Below are 21,548 nucleotides of genomic sequence, written 5' to 3'. Positions count from 1 at the left end.
TAAACTAATGCACCTAATCTACACATCCCTGAACACTGCGGGCAATTTAGCATGACCAATTCACCTAACCTGCACATCTATGGACTGTGGGAGGAGACTGGAGCACCCGGAGGAAAAACCGACACAAATACAGGGAGAATGTGCAAACACCACACAGACAGTCACCCGAGGCTGGAATTGAACCCAGGTCTCTGGTTCTGAAGAAGAGTTGTATTGGACTTGAAACTCTATTGCTTTCTGTACAGATGCTGCCAGATCTGTTGAATTGCTTCAGGACTTTCAGTTTTCATGTTAACTTGGAATATATTTCCTTTTGCATAAGACAGTTAGGATCTGATAGAGCTAACTGACATTGTAAGACAGATTTGAGCCTCAGGATTTAAAGGCCTGTTTCTGGGACAGCTAAGCAGTCTTCAATGTGCTGGACCAGTTTTCTATAATTTCCAGTGTGTGTTTTAGGGATCGTTTTTAGTGTTGACAGTGTGTGGCTGAAGTTGTAATGTGTTCTTGTAAGTTGAGCCAAAGTCAGAAGTCACATGATACCAGGTTATGATCCTTCAAGCAGTGCTCCAAAAGCTTGTGACTCAAAATAAACCTGTTGGACTATAATCTGATATCGTGTGATCTCTGACTTTGTCCACCCCAGTCCAACACTGGCACCTCCATATCATGATTTCTGACAAGACATACATTTTATATCTTAGATGCAATGTAACTAATTATTGGGTAATATGAAATAAAACTGTACTGTTTAATCAAAGTCAGAGCCTAACTTCTGCCTAAGACATAGTGTGGGCATCGTTCCCCATATGGTATCAGTATTTCAACTAATAATGCAAGAAGGATCAGCGGCAGTGAATCCAAATAGTTCTGGCAGAAATAAGTGCTTACAATATTTTTCATACTTAGTTTTAATCCAATTGTAACAGCGAAAGCTGTCAGGTCAGTTAACAGCATGTACATTATAATGAAAAAACATTGTAGAAGCAACACTAAGTTGGGTGAATTAACCTTGCGTTAGCAGATCAAAAACTCTTGGGACACAACCTTGCAAAACAGGATATATTTACCTTGAAGTAGATCGTTACAGATTAATGTTGTTTGAGGGATAAATATTGAGTATGAACCCATCACAGCTTAAAAAGTGTAATGAAATCTTTTAATACCTCCTGAGAAGGCTGAAGGCTGGTTTAATGTCTCATGCAACAGACATCACTGTACTCAGTACTACACTACAGTATAAACGTTGAGTTTGCATTTAAATCTCTGGAGTGGAGTGTGAACCCTCAAACCTTATGAATCATAGAGTGCTGCTAACACAATATACATTAAAACAGGGATCAGCTCCTTCTACATTACCTCACTAAGTGCTACTAGATTGGGTACAGAATGTGATCAGGTCAATGTACAACCTAGCTGCAGCACTAAACTAACTTTTTTGGTTATGTACTGTGAAGGAGATTTACCATTTTCTATTCTTTCTTTTCCTTACACTATCTCTCATGATAATAGTCACATGCCCTCTGTTTCAACATTAAACTGGACACAAAGGAAAGCAGGTTGAATCCTGAGTTAAACTGTTTCAGTACAGCCACAACACTGGCATCTGCTCAATGAAGTGAAAATTTAGCCAGACATGGATTTCTGAGAAAAAGCTGGACAAATCCTCTCCAGCAATTACTATCCTATCAGTTTACTCCCAATCATCAATGCTCACTACTGCCTTCCTCCAAACATGGACAGATGAGCTGATTCCAGAGGTGACAGTGACTGACCATATCGGGATACACCTTTGACCACTGTGACATTAAGACTTCTGGGGTAAAATCAACGTCAACAGGAATCAGGGAAATCTCTGCACTGGCTTTAATAATTCCCAGCAGGAGAAGAGATTGCTGAGGCATATGATCTCAAGATATCGCTATAAGAATGCCTTAGGGCATGGTCTTAGGCTGAACTATCTTTAGCTGTTACACAATTACCATTCTACTATTCTACAATAAAAGGTTGGGATGCTCACATAGGTTTGGATAGTGCTCGGTTCCATTTATAATTCCTTACATATTGAAACAGTCTTTACCTGCTTATAACTACTTTCAGGCTTGGGCTGCTAAGTGACAAGTTACATTTATTTCAAACAAGAGCCAGAATGATTATATCCAACAAGAGAATGTCTAACTACTTTCCTTTGATATTCAATGGCATTTTTATCATTAAAACCTTACTATCAATGTCCTGGGGCCACCATTGATCAGAAGACCAATTGGACAAGCCACATAAATATTGTGGCTCCAAGAGCAAGTCAGAGGTTTGATACTCTGCCATGATTGCTTCAACTTCTCGAGGTCTTTTCACCATCTACAATGCGCAGGTCAGGAGTGTGACGGAATTCCAGTTATGTGAATGAGTGCAGCTCCAAAAACACACAAGGAGCTCAACATCATACAACAAAAAGCAGCTTGCTTGATGAGCATTCCAACCACTATCATAACCATTCACCCCCTCCACTGTAAGTAGACAGGAGTATCATTGTGTACCATGTTATAATACATTGACCTACCCATCTCTCTGAAAGGAGTGATTTTCAGGCGAAGGCTTGAGAACTCCAATTCCCAGGAGACCTGGTACATGCTCAGAGTGGCAGCATGAGAGGCTGCACATGCTATGATCCATTTACTATACAATGGGCCCAGCCATCAGAGTCATCAGGAGTACACCTGTGGAGATGTAAAGAAAAGACAGACCAGGGTCTGGTACAAAAATCAGACCACAGGATGAACGTAAAAGGTAAGTTATATGACAGGTTAGTGTGCGAGATGGTTGACAGCAAGGAGAAGATCTGTGGGCTGCAGCAGAAGACCCCTAGCAATTAGGGCTTGGAGAAGACCTGGGAAGCAGTAGTTGTAGCTATGTGCTGGGATTAGGCCTCAAGAAAAGTCCTAATTGTCTGGAGCCCTGAGGTGTTTATAAGAAGCTCTTGAGTCTTTAATAGCTAGGTTCAATCGAGTGTAGTGTTAAGGAAGCCAACAAGCAAGATTTATTTCATGTAGCTAAGAAAACCTGAAACCTGGAGAAACCAGGGGCAATGTTTACTTAGTGGAGCCAGTTGTCTGTCAAAAAGGCTAGAATGCTGCCCCTGAGTAGATGTCTGAGCACCATCTGAAGAATGCAGAGAAATGCAGCCTCAGGAAAGGGCAGTGAACTGCCAGATCATGTACCATCACTGAGGCGCAATAACTTTAGAGGGAGCTCTGAAGCCAAGTTTTTGAAAGTAAAGAATTGTAAAGTTTTTGTGGTTCTGGTGATCCATATTTCGATGTTTGCTGAGAAACGTGTGGGAACTGTCTTGACTACATTTGCTATTTGATCTGCTCTGTACATGTTCAACCACAGTTTGTCTACTACCCATATTTACCTCATATTAATTTTGAATGTCAGATTATAAGTTGTATGTTTTTGCATAGCCAAGGTCATTATTGTTTGTTCAAAACCATGGATCTTTAGTTAGTACTTGGGATCTCAACTTTGTCTGCTTTAAGTAAAGAAATTATTGGATCTTGGACAGACCATAACATAAACTTGATGATCATAACAATCATCTCTAAGATGCACTGTTGCAACGCATCAAAGCTCCTTTAACAGTAGCTCCCACAATCAAAACCTTTACCACCTAGAAGAACAAGAAGAGCAGATACATAGGAATGTAGGTTCCCTTCCGAGAGACACATCATCCTCTCTTGGAACAATATGACCATTCCTTCAACATCAGTGAATCAAATTCCTGAATCTCCAGACCTAACATCACTTTGGGAATACATTCACCATGTGGATTGCAGAAGATCCAGTAGGCTACCATCCCCACCTTCATCTTTTCAATGACAAAAGAGATGGACAACAAATTTTGACCTCACCAGCAATAAGTGAAAACATTTTTTTTTAAAAGCATGGAAGAAGTAGAGTCAGGCTGAAAGACAGTGATAAAAAACAAAGAACAGAATCTGACTTGGTAAACTTACCCAAGATTTCAAATCATGAAAGATAGATAATGCAATTCCAACAATTTAAACAAGGAGTTAGCTCATCAATGACATTAATAGTGGAAAGATATTTGAAGGCATTTTATTGAGTGCTGCTAATAAGCATCTTGGACCACTTTCACCTATAAAAGCTAATACTTCATACTTAACTTTCCATGACTGTAAGACAGGAACAAATACATTCAATTTTTCATTATTTCCATTACAATAGCAAAAGAAGAGATCTCATGCAACCATACTAAGCATTTCATTACTATAGTGGCAACTACAATTTCCACCTTCCATGGGTCATACCCATCATAACAGGACTTGGATAATCGCTTGCAAATTTTATGGGAAAGTAACCAAATTAATCCTGTAGAAGTTATTTAGTCGAATTTTAAAAAGAACTTTGACATGAGCTTAGTATAAATGTTGAATTGATAAGGGGTTGTCTGTTAGTGACAAACCCTAAGGCTGATGTACTTTCCATTTCAGTTAGGAGGACAGGTATACTAACACTGGCATCCTTGAAGCATCCAATAGTAGCAGCATCAAGGCTAGGATCACCCAAACATAACTCTGCTAAATGGTCATAGATTAGGATACCTGAGTACTGATTGTCAAAGCAAATCATCTTCACCCAGATCGAGAAAAACACTCAAACGAGAGGGAGACAAAGATAGTCTTGCAAAATTGAAGGGCTCGCTCAAGGAATGCAACATCGATCCTAATACAAGGGAGACCCTTGTTCAGAAGAAACCGACTTGGAGGAAGCTCCTGTATGAAGGATCAAAATTCTTTGAGAACAGGAGGAGGTATGGGGAAAGGAACCGGAGAAATAAATATCAGCAATTTCACCTCCTAGAACACTTGCCAAATTGTCAGATTTGTGACTCTAGGATCGGGATCAGCATCCACAGAACACATGACCAGGAACACAGAATTTCCTAAGTCGACAATCATACTTGTTAGACCAGCAACAAAGCACAAAGATTGGAAAATATTGTCCCTGAGAGAAAACAAAATGCGGTTCACAGTACTTGTGAATGGCATACGACAGTTGGAGCATTATTAAGTTTCCCAATTCCAATAGAATGGGTTTGGATCATTTTCAAACTAGTTGTAAAGTTGGGTTGAGATGCAGTGGATAGAATTTATTATTGAAAAAATGCAGCATGACAAAGGTAGGAGAAGGTAATAGTAAATGATTACATTACATGAAAAGGTATCCAGAAGCAAAGAGGAGAAAAATTTCAGGTTGGTTGTTGATGATACTGTGTGAAAGTTATCAACCTGATGAATAAAATACACATCTGAAACATGTTGAATAACAAATCAGAACATTTTGCATTGACTCCACAAATTAACAGTGAGTATGGGATGTAACTTTGGATACTAATTCCCAATAATGTGTCAAAAACTTTCAGAGAAAGTTGACCAAGTTTTAAGGGACTCATTTAGAAAGAAACTCTCACATGACTAAAGTAAAATTCTTTGGAGAACAGACTGCAGGAGAAGTTGATTTACATGTTTAAAATAGCAAAACAACAATCAAAGGACACACAGTGAAAATTCACAAAGTCCAAATTAGAGGTTTACAGAAATGATAAAGTGTCAATAAGCAGAGAAATGGATTTAATGGGCATTAAACATTAGAGCAATATTAGTGAGGCTGCCTATTGTTCCAGACAGACTACAAAGGGAACCTAAACTCCAATTTTTACTTGAGTTGACAGTGCAACATAGAAGCAGCAGATTGTCTCTGACTCACTGACATGAAGCTCAGGACATATTGGTTCTCTGCCTTCATTACCATAATTCAAGTACAAGTGTCTTCAACCCAGTAGAAGTTTGACTGGGAGAAAGGTTGCTGCCAGGGACTGGCAAAGACAATCCCCAGGCAGGACATTGGGCATTTGGTGGAGATAATGGGGGCAGATGTGAGAGCTGGTCCGAAGATAACTACAACTTTGAAAGAACAGATCCATGATTTACTTTAGGACCAGATGGAATTGCCTCAGAAATAAGGGGGGGAGGGGGCAAGTTCCATTTAACACTCAGGTGAGGAGGAATTTCTGAGGTTTGTGAATTTTTGTAACTCCTTGCCACAGAAAGCAGTGGGGACAGAGTTCTTGTAATGGAACATACAACATTACAAAGCAGTGCAGGCCCTTTGGCCCTCGATGTTGCGCTGTCCATATTTAAGGCTGAGATCAATACATTCTTGATCAGTTGAGGAATCAAGGGTGACGAGGAAAAGGCAGGAAAGTGTATGTGAGAAATGTGTCGGATCAGCCATGAACCTAATGAATGGCGGAGCATGCTCAAGAGGCTGAATGGCTGACTCATATTCCTATTTCTAATGGTCTTTTAGATGGTAATTCAATTAGGTAAGAAAAACACAAGATGGCCTGGCATTCCATCTTAAAATCAAAAGATTATGAAGGCTGATCCTGACCAATATCAATGGAGTTTGGAAACATAACAACAGTGACGGAGCAATTATAATCGTGGGCAGAATCTTCTGCTTCCAATGATGGTGAGCTTGGAGGTGGAAGAGCACTTAATGCATTGCAGCACATCCTGTTGCCTTGCTGTCTCTGGCAGGATTAAATTCTAGGTAGGAAGGCACATGGTCAACTTTCCTTCCCCCAGGGTAACACTGACTCTATATGGGCTCATTAAAGACAGGGTAAGGATCTTAGGCCACCATGAATGGGGTTAACCAAGCTGCAGGCAGGACCTGTCATCATGTGGTAATCCCAATAGCTGCTATTCAGGAGCAGCTTGTCAACTCAGTTAACCACTGCCTGACTGAAAACCTGGATCTCAAATAGAGCAAGATGGAGAGCTGTTGTTGTACTCTTCTGTCCTTGCTTCCAAACTTGTTAGACCCTTTCCTCCTGTGATTTAGGATCCCTGATACTCCCTCCAACCATATTGTTTGACCTTGTCCTGGGTGGACCCTGTACGAATGTGACTTCAGTGGGTACTTTTCAGCAGCAGCTACTATTTTACTGTTTCACTGAGAAACTCAAAATTAAAACACATAGCACAGCTGAAATTTGGAGTAGTTGAAACTTTATTGCTGGAACAGCACAGCAGGTCAGGCAGCATCCAGGGAACAGGAGATTCGACGTTTCGGGCACAGGCCCTTCTTCAGGATGTGCAACAGGATGTGCTGCAGTACTCCAGAAATTTGGAGTACATAAGTTCATGCTAAACTTTCCAGAAAAATTGTGTCTAATCCAAAGTGATGCAAATACATTTTGAAAAGTTTGATAAGTCTTAATCCATTGTTAAATAACCTCTCTGCTAAGTGTTGAGTCGCATTCATTCAGAAGCGAGTTATTTTTTGAGTTAGTTTCAAAAAGTTGAAAACTTAAAAATTAAATAAAATGGCTTTGTTAACTTTTTCCCTGTATGTCTCTTTCAACTTATTCACTTAATCCCAAAACTCTTTGCCTCTCCATTTCAGTTTTTGTTTTGTCTGATTTGTTAGTGAATTAACAAATCAAACCTACAGCTCCCAGTTTAGACTTGACACATCTCATCAAAAGTACATCAATTTGCTTGGTGAAGATTCATGGCTGTGGGCTCTGCTCAAACAGACTTTCTATGGATTGCACTGAGAATAGTTTTTTTAATCACCATTAAGTTCCAGTATAAATACCTATTGGAGTTCTGTGGGCAATTAAAAGTGTGATGAATGGCTGACACCATTTGTTCTCTGCTGACAATAAAATCCAGCCCTTATAAATCAGAAACATGCACAAGCAGTTTGCCAAGAAACCTCATTCACAGATAAGAATTATACCTGGACTTGGATTAGTTTATACAGTGCAGCGATATAAAAGTTATTAAAATTGTAACAATAAGCCTGTTATGAGGTTGAACTCTACAATGGGTAATTGGGAAATGTTTCAAATTCATGGCTTAGGCAATAAAAGATCACGTCAACCAGCTAAGCTTGAGATTATATGAGCTTGGGCTTTAGACACAAGTGCAGCAGTGCTATGCATTACAATAAATGCCCCATGATATCAACTTGCTAGTGGATATTAGGAACAAGTTGTTTTCTTCTGTAGTATCATTAACTTCAATGCCAGTGACGTCATGAATAGAAATGGTTCCAGTTGTTGCAGCAGGATAAATTTGTGTAAGTTGCCAACTCCCAAACTGGGAGAGTTCTTCTTAACCGATACCAGAGCATTCAAAAGAATATTGAATTCAATGGATGCAGCCAAAAATGGGTTTGTTACAAAGGAACGATTCTGAAATTGGAAGTGCCAAATCTAACCCAGGATAGCATCCCAATAATGATGGCATAGCCAGAGTGACTCTGAAAGAATTTGATGAACCCAGCGTCGAATGACAAAGGCAGTGAATATGATCATGTTTAGAACATTTTGACCGTGGTTCAAACTATCCTTGCAGAATTATTAAATAATCTGATACTTTGGGCATGATTTTTGTTGGCCAAGTCCAAGTTGCATTGAATTTTTTTGAGATACTTCTACTGTCTAGTGAAAACATAATAAGGTTTCCTGCTATATCTTATCAAACTCGCTTCATTAACTACTTACCTCATCCTTATGGGGCCCATCACGTCCAATTCTGACCTCACCTTACCATGTACAGTTCCCAGAATGACTCACCACTCCCTAAAATATAGGAGCAGAATTACAGCATTCAGCCCATTGAGTCTGCTCTGCCATTTTATCATATCCTTGTACGCTTGATCCCCTTATTAATCAAGAACCCATCAATCTCTGTCTTAAAGACATTCAATGACTTGGCCTCAACAGCCTTCCGTGGTCAATGAGTTCCACAGATTAACCAGTCTCCGGCTGAAGAAATTCTTCCTCATCTCAGTTTGAAAGGGTTGTCCCTTCACCTAAAGGCTGTGCCTTTGGGTTCTAGTCTCTCCTATTAAAGAAACATCTTCTCCATGTCCACTACCTTTGCACTGAAGTGGCTCTCCTAGAAGCTACTTCTGAGAATTGTGGGGGTGATGATACTGAGACAAGTGACCCACATGCCAAACTGCAGAGATAAGACCCTCCTCACTGAGCTCACCCCATCTGGGCTCCTGACTGTAGCCCTGGTGTAGGAGCTTGCCCTTGACTTACTGTGCTGAGACCCCCTGACTGACAGGTACCTCCATGGTTCCCCATGGTAGGCTATTGCAGAAAATACAGAAGCATAGGATTGTGGGTGAGTTAGCGGTTTGGATCAGAAATTGGCTAGCTGGAAAAGACTAGAGGATGGTGGTGATGGGAAATGTTCATCCTGGAGTTCAGTTACTAGTGGTGTACCGCAATGATCTGTTTTGGGCCCACTGCTATTTGTCATTATTTTAAATGATCCTGATGAGGGTGTAGAAGAATGGGTTAGGAAATTTGCGGATGATACTGAAGTTGTGGACAGTGCAGAAGGATGTTGCAGGTTACAGAGAGACATAGTTAAGCTGCAGAGCTGGGCAGAAAGGTGACAAATGGAGTTTAATGCGAAAAAGTGTGAGGTGATTCACTTTGGAAGGAATAACAGGAATATAGAGTACTGGGCTAATGGTAAGATTCTTGATAGTGCAGATGAGCAGAGAGAGCTTGGTGTCCATGTGCATAGATCTCTGAAAGTTGCCACCCCGGTTGATATGGCTGTTAAGATGGCGTACGATGTGTTAGCTTTTATTGGCAGAGGGATTGAGTTCTGGAGCTATGACGTCACGTTGCAGCTGTACAAAACTCTGGTGCAGCTGCACTTAGAACATTGCGTACAGTTCTGGTCGCCACATTATAGGAAGGATGTGGAAGCTTTGGAAAGGGTTCAGAGGAGATTTACCAGGCTGTTGCCTGGTATGGAGGCAAGGTCTTATGAGTAAAGGCTGAGGGAGTTGAGGCTATTTTCACTAGAGAGAAGAAGGTTAAGAGGTTACTTAATAGGGGCATACAAGATGATCAGAGGATTAAATAGGGTGGACAGTGAAAGCCTTTTTCCGAGGATGGTGATGGCTAGCACGAGAGGACATAACTTTAAATTGATGGGTGATAGATATAGAACAGATGTCAGAGGTAAGTTCTTTACTCAGAGAGTAGTAAGGGTGTGGAATGCCCTATCTGCAACAGTAGTATACTCACCAACCCGCCACCCAGGGTGGCATGGTGTCTCAGTGGTTATCACTGCTGCCTCCCAGCGCCAGGGACCGAGGTTCGATGCCAGCCTCGAGCGACTGTGTGTGGAGTCTGCACATTCTCCCCCGTGTCTGTGTGGGTTTCTTCCGGGTGTTCCAGTTTCCTTCCACAGTCCAAAGATGTGCAGATTAGGTGAATTGATCATGCTAAATTGCCCATAGTGTTAGGTGCATTAGTCAGAGTGAAATGGGTCTGGGTGGATTATTCTTCAGAGGGTCGGTGTGGACTGGTTGGGCTGAAGGGTCTGTTTCCACACTGTGGGGAATCTAATCTAATCTGTAGGGAATCTAAACTAATCTAAACTTTAAGGGCATTTAAAAGGTCATTGGATAAATATATGGATGATAATGTAATGGTCTACGTTAGATGGGCTTCAGATTGGTTTCACAGGTTGACGCAACATCAAGGATCGAAGGGCCTGTACTGCACTGTATTGTTCTATGTTCTATGGACTTTGGTGAGGTCTACTCCCTGATGACAATGAGACATGGCTATTCGCTTTTTGCTCAGTTACAGGCGCACAGTGCAGATGTGAGACTATCATAGCACACTGCTCTACAGCAAGATGTAAACACCCTTGGCTCAGAACTGATGATTCATAAGGCAAGTCCCTAGTTGTGGAACTGTGCTAATTGACACGGCAAGGCAAGGATGGTGCAACCAAGCAGAGAAGCACAAAGTGAGCAAGCGCTATGTTTAAGCGAGACAACATCCAGTTCAATCCTTCAGCTGGATACCTGTTCAAGCGTGGAAGGTCTCCCTGCTGCTGCATTTCAATACTAGCTGCCTGTGTACCCTGCAGTGCGGAGTGCCCTTACTAGTGTATTGGAGAGATGCCAGATGGTCATGATGAGCGGGCCAACCAATGCCAATGTCTGTGGATGAAAGGTGCATGCTGTTTCCCATGGATTGTGCACTGAGTTATACTCTCTTCATACGCAACATAGAGGTCCTTTGGAGCAAGCAATGAGCTGAATCTGCCAGGCTCTGATTTTCACGTCAAGATTTCCTCAACGTCTGGCTTGTTTTGTGTGCTTGGTCAGGTAGGAATATTAATGAGGTAAGTCGGTATCTTAACAAAGAGTTTAACAAGTAAAAATTCCCTTAACTGGCAACTCGCCACTGCCCTGTGGGAAAGTCAGTCTGCTGCTTGTCTGAAGTATAAAAATTGGATTGAGATACTCCTGACATCGAGTAGACCTTATCGGAATTCTTGTCCAATTCTGTCACAAATCTCGCCATTGCCCATGTTGCTCGGACCCTGTCAGATTCCATCCATTGATTTGATTTGAGCTACTTCTCATAATGATTAGTTTCAAAAAGTGTGGTGCTGGAAAAGCACAGCAGGTCAGGCAGCATCCAAGGAACAGGACAGTCGATGTTTTGGGCATAAAGTTATACTCAGTGCATAATCACCACTGTATTTAGAAGGGCTTTTCAAATCTTCAAAGGGTTGGTTTACATTCCAGAACCCTAGGCCAATGTTCTAGGGACATTGGTTCTATCTCATAGTGGCAGATGGTGAAATATGAATTCAATGAAAAGAAAAATCCGGAATAGAAACAAAAGCTAGTCTAATTGACAATCATGTAACTAATGTTGATTCTTGCAAAAACCTATCTAGATCACTAATGTCTTTTAGGGAAAGAAATCTGCCATCCATACAAAGTCTGGTTTACATGTGACTCCACAGCTATGCAGTTGATTCCAAACTGTTCTCTGAGCAATGAATGATGGGCAATAAATGATGGCCGAGCCAGCAATGCTTCCATTCTGTGGATGAATGAGAAAATAAAACTAAATTCTTCATTTTTGCATGGGGGAGAGGGCGCACAGAAGGAATCTGAATTCCAAATCAGTTGTAATCTTGGGAGAAATGGAATTGACTTAAATTTCTTTGTTTGTTTCATATCTTCAAAGCATATCAGTTTATGACGAATCTGTTGAACTATCCCATGGATGCTCCTGCTGTGGGAAATGGAACTTGAACCCTGAGGTTGCTGATTCAAAGGCAAGGGCACTGTCTGTTGAGCCAAAAGATATCCTCCCCTTCAGTATAGTGTAGACCTCTTTCTGCTCATGATGACTTTATTCAACTTCATGCCAATCACTTTGGCCAGTAAGTCTTGGTAATGCCAGTTACAAAATTCACTCTGCATGAATCTTAGTTCTTTTTGGCCTCTGCACTGCCCACTCACTCAGGCAGGGCACCTCCCAACCTCCACCAAATGTAACAGCTGTGCCACTACTTTCATCTCCCTTAATTCTGCCTCCCTCTCATTCGAGGAAGAAAACAGCAAGGGGCCAGAAGGACTGAAGATGGATGGTGAGCTGCCTAACATTCGGCCCCACAACCTGACTCTGACCCCGCCCGAGTGGCTGACTGATCATGTCCAAGCCCCAGGTCTGGTTTTGGAGACTGCTCTTGACTTACGGTGCCAGGGCCCCCTGAACCATGGCTACTCGCTTGGCTTGAGTAAAGGCCGCTGACAGACATGACCAACTCTCAGCCTTTCAGTCTGCAATTAAAGACAAGGCATGACAGAAATAATATGATGTTGTGGCTCTGTTCGCCGAGCTGGAAATTTTTGTTGCAAACGTTTCGTCTCCTGTCTAGGCGACAGCCTCAGTGCTTGGGAGCCTCCTGTGAAGCGCTTCTGTGGTGTTTCCTCCAGTTTTGCAAATGTAGTGTACAAAATCCCATGCAAGGACTGCACAAAACACTATATAGGACAAACAGGAAGACAGCTAACGTTCCGCATCCATGAACATCAACTAGCCACGAAACGACACGACCAGCTATCCTTAGTAGCCTCACACGCAGACGACAAGCAACATGAATTCGACTGAAAACATGAAAACAAAAATTTCCAGCTCGGCGAACAGAACCACAACAACGAGCACCCGAGCTACAAATCTTCTCCCAAACTTTGAAGAAATAATATGAGCCAGCTTTTTCTAGCTGAGGAGGCAAAGCGTGAAAAGGCAATGCAATGCAAGGCAGGCATGCTGCAAATATCCAGGTGCTGAATGAGTGCTATGATAGCAATTGAAGAGCCTGGAGATATAGCCCATTAGCTGGGTGATTCTGAGTGGACCTGCAGCATTGAAATGAAGTCAATTCTGAAGCAGAACTATATCAGATTTAAACCTTTAACCCTGTTTACTTCTCTCCATAGATGCTGCCAGACTGACTGAGTCCTTGCATGGGATTTTGTACACTACATTGGTTTTGCTCATGCTGGGTATCGGGTCCTTCGTCCTGGTGAGTTGTTGTCTGAGAGTGGCTGTTGGTTTGTGTGCTGTTATGAGTCCTAGTGGTCGCAGTAGGACTGCACAAAACATTACATAGGACAAACAGGAAGACAGCTTACGATCCGCATCCATGAACACCAACTAGCTACGAAACGACTTGACTGGCTATCCTTAGTAGCCACACACTCAGATGACAAGCAATATGAGTTTGACTGGGACAACACTACTATTATAGGACAAGCCAAACAGAGAACAGCCAGGGAATTCCTAGAGGCATGGCACTCATCCACAGATTCAATCAATAAGCACATCGACCTGGACCCAACATACCGGCCACTGCAGCGGACAGCTGGAACTGACAACCGGAAGCGGCAGATACAAATCACTATAAATGCTGGAGGAAACATCACAGAAGCGCTTCACAGGAGGCTCCCAAGCACTGAGGATGTCACCTAGACAGGGGACGAAATGTCTGCAACACAAATTCCCAGCTTGTTTCAGATTTCCAATGTCTGTCGTGTTTTGCTTTTATTTTCTTTGCAGCTGTTGCCTTGTTAATATTACTTTTCAGATGGCCCACTGTCTCTTCTGAGCTTGGCTTTTAGAGAATGTCAGGATCTGAGAACCAGTTTCAGTCTCATGATCATACATTACTCAATAATGGAAGGTAAATGGTGGTCGTTTGCACTTAACTGGTCTCGTTAGATTTGCTTTGTGATGTTGCAAACCTAGAGATATAAAGTCTAAGGGTCCATTGACTCTATGCTTTGTGGTAAGCTTCCAACAATGGCAGCCGTGAGCTCCACAATGGATTACTGTTTAGGCATGTCTATTCAAGGGGCAGACTGTCACTCAATATGACTGACCTTGGAACTTTCCAGTTCCAGATGCTTGATTGTCTGAGTTGAAGTTGCAATGGTCACCTGACCCGTGCACCCCTCCTCCCGCCCTGGCAGCCATCTTAACAGTTCATCAATGTATATTTTTTAAATAAATAAGAGCTGTTCCAGAAGCTTCCATACAAACACAGCAAACTTTAAAGTCACGAACATGACGTATCTTTTACTGTCAGACAAACATGTGAAAATAGCAAGCAGAAAAGATTAGCTGCTTCATCGAGTTGCAATCCTCTTTATTTTTATAGATTGTTTTGCTGATCAAGATTTGTAATATTAGCAAAGTAAAATTTCATTCAAGTGCTATGTCAAGTATAGCACAGTCAGTGGCAAAATAGAGATTCCCCAGCTCTAGTCTAACCTTTTAAAAGTACCTCAACTGTACAACAGTGACATTTTTACTTCCCATAGCAACCGTCGCTATTCTTTCTCAAATGTTACAAGTTTAGTGCTGATTAATGAGATCAACTCTTATTCATCTGATGTGGAATTGAGATTGGTTCAACTAATCTCCAGGAACTGCGAGAGAAAGGAATTATTCCCAATTTAATAATGTAGGCAGAACAGAACAGAAAGTTACCCTTTCACTGACAACGTAAGCTTACCCAACTCTGGCCCTTCACAATATTATCATTCTGACTGCTCCAAAATATTAACCCTTCAGAACTTTGACAGCCAGTGGACCCATTCTTCACCACATACTTTAAGTACTGAAGAGGTGAACAAGACGGCAACATTAGGTCTTCAGTGAAACACCAGGTTAAACCAATATTTAACACAAGACACAGAAGTGCAGGAGTTGGGAGGTCAAGTTGCAGCTGTACAAGGCATTGGTTAGGCCACTTGTGGAATACTGCATTCAATTCTTGTCTCCCTGCTATAGGAAAGATGTCGTGAAACTTGAAAGGGTTCAGAAAAGATGTTGCCAAGGTTGGAGGGTTTGAGTAATCGGGAGAGGTTCCAAAGACCAGGGCTATTTTCCCTGAAGCCACGGAAGTTGAGGGCTGACCTTATAGAGGTTTATAAAATCATGACAGGCATAGATAGTGTGAGTCATCAAAGTCTTTTCCCCAGGAGAGTCCAAACCTAAATAGCATAGGTTTAAGGTAAGAAGATAAAGATTTGTAAGGGATCTAAGGGGTAACTTTATCACACAGTTGGTGGTACCTTTATGGAACAAGCTGTTAGAGGAGGTCTTAGGATCATAGAGATGCTCAGCACGGAAACAGACCCTTCAGTCTAACTTGTCCATGCTGACCAGATATCCTAAATTAATCTAGTCCATTTGCCAGAACTTGGCTCATATCTCACGAAGTCCTTCCTATTCATATACTCATCCAGATGCCTTTTAAGTGTTGTAATTATATCAGCATTCACCACTTCCTCTGGCAGTTCATTCGATATACACACCACCCTTTGCATGAAAAAGTTGTTCCTTAGGTGCCTTTTAAATCTTTCTCCTCTGACTTTAAAAGTATGCCCTCTCGTTCTGGACTCCCCCAACCTAGGGAAAAAACCTTGTCTGTTTATCCCATCCATGCCCCTCATGATTTCGCAAACCCCTATAAGGTCATCACTCAGTTTCTGATGCTCCAGAGAAAACATCTTCCTCGAAGCTTTGCATATGCTGATGGAAGTCACTTGCAAATTATCCAGTTTTGAAAAAGTAATGATGCCAGATACGGCAATACACAAACTTTTTTTTCTACTCTACTGCTTTTGGGCAGAACAGTGAGATGAAAATTGATTTCATAACAGTGTAAACAGAAACACTTGCACTTTCTTTATCCCTGTTTCCCTCAGCCTCTGGAAAGACATTCACTGATAGAGCAAATTTAAGAGACCTCCATTCACTCAGAGCTCAAAAATGATATAATTCCGTTTCACTGGAGTGTAGGAGTTGAGGGGTGACCTTATACAGATCTACAAAATCATGAGGGAAATAGATAAGGTGAATAGCAAAGAGAGGTGGTGAAAGCTGGTACAATTACAACATTTAAGAGGCATCTAGATGGGTACATGAAAAGGAATAGCTTAGAGGGATATGGGCCAAATGCTAGCAAATGGGGCTACATTAATTTAGGATATCTGGTCAGCATGGAAGAGTTGGATCGAAGAGTTTGTTTCCATGCTGTACAATTCTATGCCTCTATGATTCTACGACATCATCTTGGGAAAGGAATGAAGTCAGCCTTAGAGTCAACCACTCAAAGGCTTGCTAAACATACAACTGCCATTTAAAATGTTGGTGTTCATTAAAGAATCTGCATATCACTTTGATGTCAAGTACACCAACTAATACACTCTCAGAACAAGGATTTGATTTATGGGAGTAAACATTGTTTACAGACTGATTTCAAGCATTGCTTTAAGGCTACTCACTTTGTTGTTACTGGTTTTTCCCTCTGCAATAACAGTAAAAAATACTTGGAAATGTACATGTTGGTCATACTGGAGGACTGTTCTAAGGTATACAAGACCAGTCTGACCAGTATGTGTCATTCGCAGATTTTACTTATGTTGTGAGAGCAGTGAGAGGGTCTTCAAAGCACTCTCGGAGATGTTCTAGGAACTTAAGTCAAGAGGTCATTAACACTTGAATACTAATTGTTCCAGAAATTGTCTGAGAACTTCACACAGAAAGAATAAGTGCTTCACCACTATCTTATTGGACACCTCATAGGAGTTTCCAGGTGAGGGCAAGGGCTTACCATTTTGTTACAGAATTCCTTAGGAGTGGGAGGAGGACATGAGGCAGAACCATTCAATTGCTTCAAGAGAGAGGACAGAAGGGCAACGAGGTTGGAGTCTGGGTATAGGGGTTTCTTCTCCTTTTAATTTCCTCTACCAGGATGTCTAGAGCAACATCTTGAGGACCTATGCACCCTCTCCCTCAGTCCCTGAGCCCATCCTGCAATGAGCCACTCTGTGTCAACCAAAGCATTTCACAAGTTCATTAGAAGTCAGTGCAAGGAGCCCACATATCTTGCTCCAAATTGCATTTGTTAAAATGCATAAGTACTCAAATTTGATAGCTATTTAGCAGCCCTAGGACATTCAAATGATAATCGTCAGCAATTAGGACCACAGTTTTATGGTCAATCCTGCCTTTCAAATGGGCTATCCTTATTAGCACTGGACCGGAATTCACCTTTTGACCAAACTTATTTAAGAACGTAAGAACTTAAGAAACAGGAACAAGAGTTGGCCATTCATCTCTTCAAGCCATTCTATAAGATCTTGACTGCTCCAATCCTGGCCTCAATACCTTTTTTTTTTGGTGAGCTCAATATAATCAATAATTCCCTGATATTTCAAATACCTATCCTCTTTAAATACTTTCAGTGATTTAGCCTCCATAAGTATCTTGGGTAAAGAATTCCAGAAATTAACCATCCGCTGTGAGAAGAAATTCCTTTGCACATCAGTTTTAAACAAATGTACCCTTATTGTGCAGCTATATCTGCTAGTTCAAGATTCTCCCACAAGTGGGACATCTGAACATCTCCTGAATATCTATCCGTCAAGTCCCCTTTAGAACCTTGTGGAACCTTTAATTGGATCACCCCTTATTCTTCTAAACTCTAACTGAATAAAGAATCAAACTGGTTAACCAATCTTTCTAAGTCAATCCTTCATCTCAGGAATCTGCCCTGTGAATCTTATTAGAACTGCCACTGCTGCCAGGATACCCTTAAATATGGGGACCAAAGTTATACACAGTACTCCTGGTGCAGCCTCACCAATGCCCTGTACAGTTGTAACAAGACTTCCCTATTTTTAAACTTCAATACCCGAGCAATAATTTCAGTAGCCTTCCTAATTTCTTAATGCAGCTACATGCTAATGTTTTGTATTTCATGCACTAGAACACCCAGATCCCTCTGAACTGCACGGTTTTGGAGTCTTTCTCCATTTAAGTAGTCTACATTCTGATTCTTCTGACCAAACTGCATGACCTCATACTTTCCTACATTAAACTCCATCTGACAGGTTTTTGCCCACTGACTCTATCTATCTATAACCCCTCGCAGATTCCTGATGTCCTCAACCAACAAACCCTCCCACCTATTTTTATACCACCAGCAAATGTGGATACAATTTACTATGCCCCTTCCTCTTTTAAAAGGCAACTGGATGGGTATATGAATATGGAGGGATATGGGCCGGGTGTTGGCAAGTGGGACTGGATTGGGTTGGGATATCTGGTCGTCGTGAACGAGTTGGACCGAGGGGTCTGTTTCCGTGCTGTACATCTCTATGACTTTATGACTCTATACCATCCAAGTTATTAATAGAGATGGTAAGTAATTCAGGCCCTAGGTCTGATCCTTGAGGCACTCCACTTTTCAATCCTTTTCAATTTGAGAAAGACCCATTAATCTGAGTCTCTGTTTCCATACTAACACAATACCCCCAATATTGTGAGTTACTATTTTGTGCAATTCTATCAATCCCCAATGAATCTTATTGCTCCTTTCTCAATTATTTCTTCTTTTGCAAAAATGTATCCAAAACAGTATATACTAATCCACCTACAGACTAATTAAAATCTTGAAAATGTTTAGCATTATCTCCATCATTTTACTATTTTAATCACCTACGTGATTTAACTTGCCTTTTATTCTTTATCTACTCTTTCTGTTCCCATTCATTTTCTGCCAATCTCTACATCCACTCCATTCAAACCTTACTATTTAATATTATATCTCCTTCATCTAGTTTTGTAATAATCAGTTTGCATTTTTCTATACATGCCATTTGATCACATAAGGATGTTGCCAGGATTGGATTGTTTGCGCTATAGGGAGAAGCTGAATAGACTTGGGCTGTTTTCCTTGAGGTGTCAGAGGCTGAGGGGTGATCTTATAGAGGCTTATAAAATCATGAGGGACATGGATAGGATAAATAGACAAAGTATTTTCCCTGGGATGGGGGAGTCCAGACTAGAGGGCATAGGTTTAGGATGAGAGGGAAAAGATATAAAAGGGACCTAAGGGGCAATTTTTCATGCAGAGGGTGGCACGTGTATGGAAGGAGCTGCCAGAGGAAGTGGTGGAGGCTAGTACAATTGCAACATTTAAAAGGCATCTGGATGGGTATATGAATAGGTAGAGTTGGAGGAATATGGGCCAGGTGCTGGCAAGTGGGAATAGATTAGGTTGCGATATCTGGTTGGCATGGACCGACGGGTCTGTTTCCGTGCTGTACATCTCTATGACTCTATGACACTATACCATCCAAGTCCTTCTTCGCTCTCTTGCAATCCTTTGTTTCGATTTGGCATACCCTGCAAATTTGGTATAATAACCAAATTTTGAGAACATTCCTCAATTCTTCAGTTCAGCCCCAATAAGAACTCCAATTGAATATCACCCACTACATCCTTGCAGTCAAAGAAACTTATTTTACATCTACAATTTGCAGTCATTGCTCCAAGCACCTTTCTATCCAATTTCTCTAATTCCATATGTCATTATGCAGCATCTTGCTACATTTTTTTAAGAAATCCATATAAGGCACATCCAATGTGTCTTTTTTATCTTTCTTCCATGTCATTTATTAATATAATTCAACAAGATCCTTAAAAATCCATGACTACTGACCCTGTTATGTCATAATTTAATTAAGAATATTAGTACACATCATATATTTCAATAATTTATCAGCAACTGCAATAAGTCTGATTGTCTTATAATATTTTTGTGTCATTTTTTGATGAGGCACCTCAGCTTTAGACAGTGGAATCCTGATACTTCATTGGACTAGTAGTTCAGAAACCCAGGCTAAGGTTCCAGAGACATTAATATTCAAACCCATCATGGCAGCTTGTGGAGTTTAAATTCAATTTTAAAAAATCTGGTATTGAAAATTGTTCTTCATGACTATGACCATGAAAGCAATAATTGCTGATATTAAAAAAAACTCACTATATGTCCTTTCACAAAGCCAGTCTGACACACAGTGACTCGACACACAGATTGATGTGGTTGACACTTAGTCCTCCGCTGAAATGGCCGAGCAGGACAACTAAGGAGAGGCAACAAATGGATGGGCTGCATGGTGGCTCATTTTCTCCCACAGTCCAAAGATGTGCAGATTAGGTGGACTGGCCATGCTAAATTGCTCCTAACGTCCAGGGATGTGCAGGCTCGGTGGGTTAGCTATGGAAAATGCAGAATTACAGGAACAGCACAGCGGTGTGGGATGCTCTTCGGAGTGTGGACTTGACGAGCTGAATGGCCTGCTTCCATGCTGAAGGGATTCTAAGAAATGCCGGCCATACCAGCAAAACCCACATTTCACGAAACAGTAAAGAAAAGAATAATTGAGACACAATAGAGAAAATGCCTGTGGTGAGATTTTTGGATGCAGGACATTTTTTCTCCGGCAACACTTATTGAAAATAAATGAACTACTTGCAACCAAATAATGAACTGGAACAAGCGAGTTACCTCAAGGTAAATAAAAATTCAAGAGGCATTGGCCGTGATATAATTAGGGTAAGCAGGAATACAAAGATGAAAGAAGTCAAGAACATGAATACTTGAATGGAAAAGCACAGTTATAGCAGAATAAAAACGGTCTTGCTTGCATTATGATTTGGAAAGACTTTAAAGGTAAATGTGAAATTGAGTTGCAGATCAGCATATTCCAATTCATTTATGAAAAGGCCTCCTGAATTTGGGTTTATGGATGAATAGAGAGAGAGAGAGAGAGAGATGGGCATAGATTTGTTCAAGTGTTGCCCTTAAAGAGGTGAAACACAAACCAGGGCCAGACAGTGTTGCAGGCCAGTCACTGTGTGGCTTTCTTCTAGATATGAGAAAGCCTACATGGGCCATGCAGAGAGTGGCTCTCAATGTTGCCTGTCCTGCAGAGTCAAAGTAGTTTGCATTTTGCTGCAAAACGCTTGTTGGTGCAGGATAGAACAGGAGTTATGCTATACATTTTATTTCTAATTTCAGAGTTGAATATTACAAACATACACCTTCTAAACTGAAAAGAAAGCATCCTTTCTATTCTTTATAAGGCTCAAATTACAATTAACAGTCTGCGATAATGCTGCGCAACAACATACTTTCTACTGGTGCAAATTTACTTGTTACAAAAATATGAAAATAATTAGCCGTAATTCTTTTATTTCCTTCGTAATGTGTCTTGTGGTCTTTAAAAAATAACTA

At 41.1% G+C, this 21,548-nt stretch overlaps 1 protein-coding gene across 3 annotated transcripts in view; it reads right to left on the bottom strand.

The window, feature by feature from the left end:
* Positions 1-21,548, bottom strand: part of hepacamb (hepatic and glial cell adhesion molecule b) — an 85,421-nt gene that overhangs the window by 57,532 nt on the left and 6,341 nt on the right. Inside the window, exon 1 of one of the 3 annotated variants that reach the window (XM_043676869.1) lies at positions 2,561-2,645. The exons of the other annotated variants lie outside the window; for them this stretch is intronic. Within the exon in view, the coding sequence (XP_043532804.1) occupies positions 2,561-2,630 (70 nt within the window). The 5' untranslated portion in view covers positions 2,631-2,645. Of the gene's footprint in view, positions 1-2,560; positions 2,646-21,548 lie in introns of those variants that run through there. 3 annotated transcript variants of the gene reach the window in all.

This window comes from Chiloscyllium plagiosum, chromosome 35 (assembly GCF_004010195.1).
Source record: "Chiloscyllium plagiosum isolate BGI_BamShark_2017 chromosome 35, ASM401019v2, whole genome shotgun sequence".
In the NCBI taxonomy this organism is placed as follows: domain Eukaryota; kingdom Metazoa; phylum Chordata; class Chondrichthyes; order Orectolobiformes; family Hemiscylliidae; genus Chiloscyllium; species Chiloscyllium plagiosum.
This window is presented reverse-complemented; position numbering and strand designations above follow the sequence as displayed.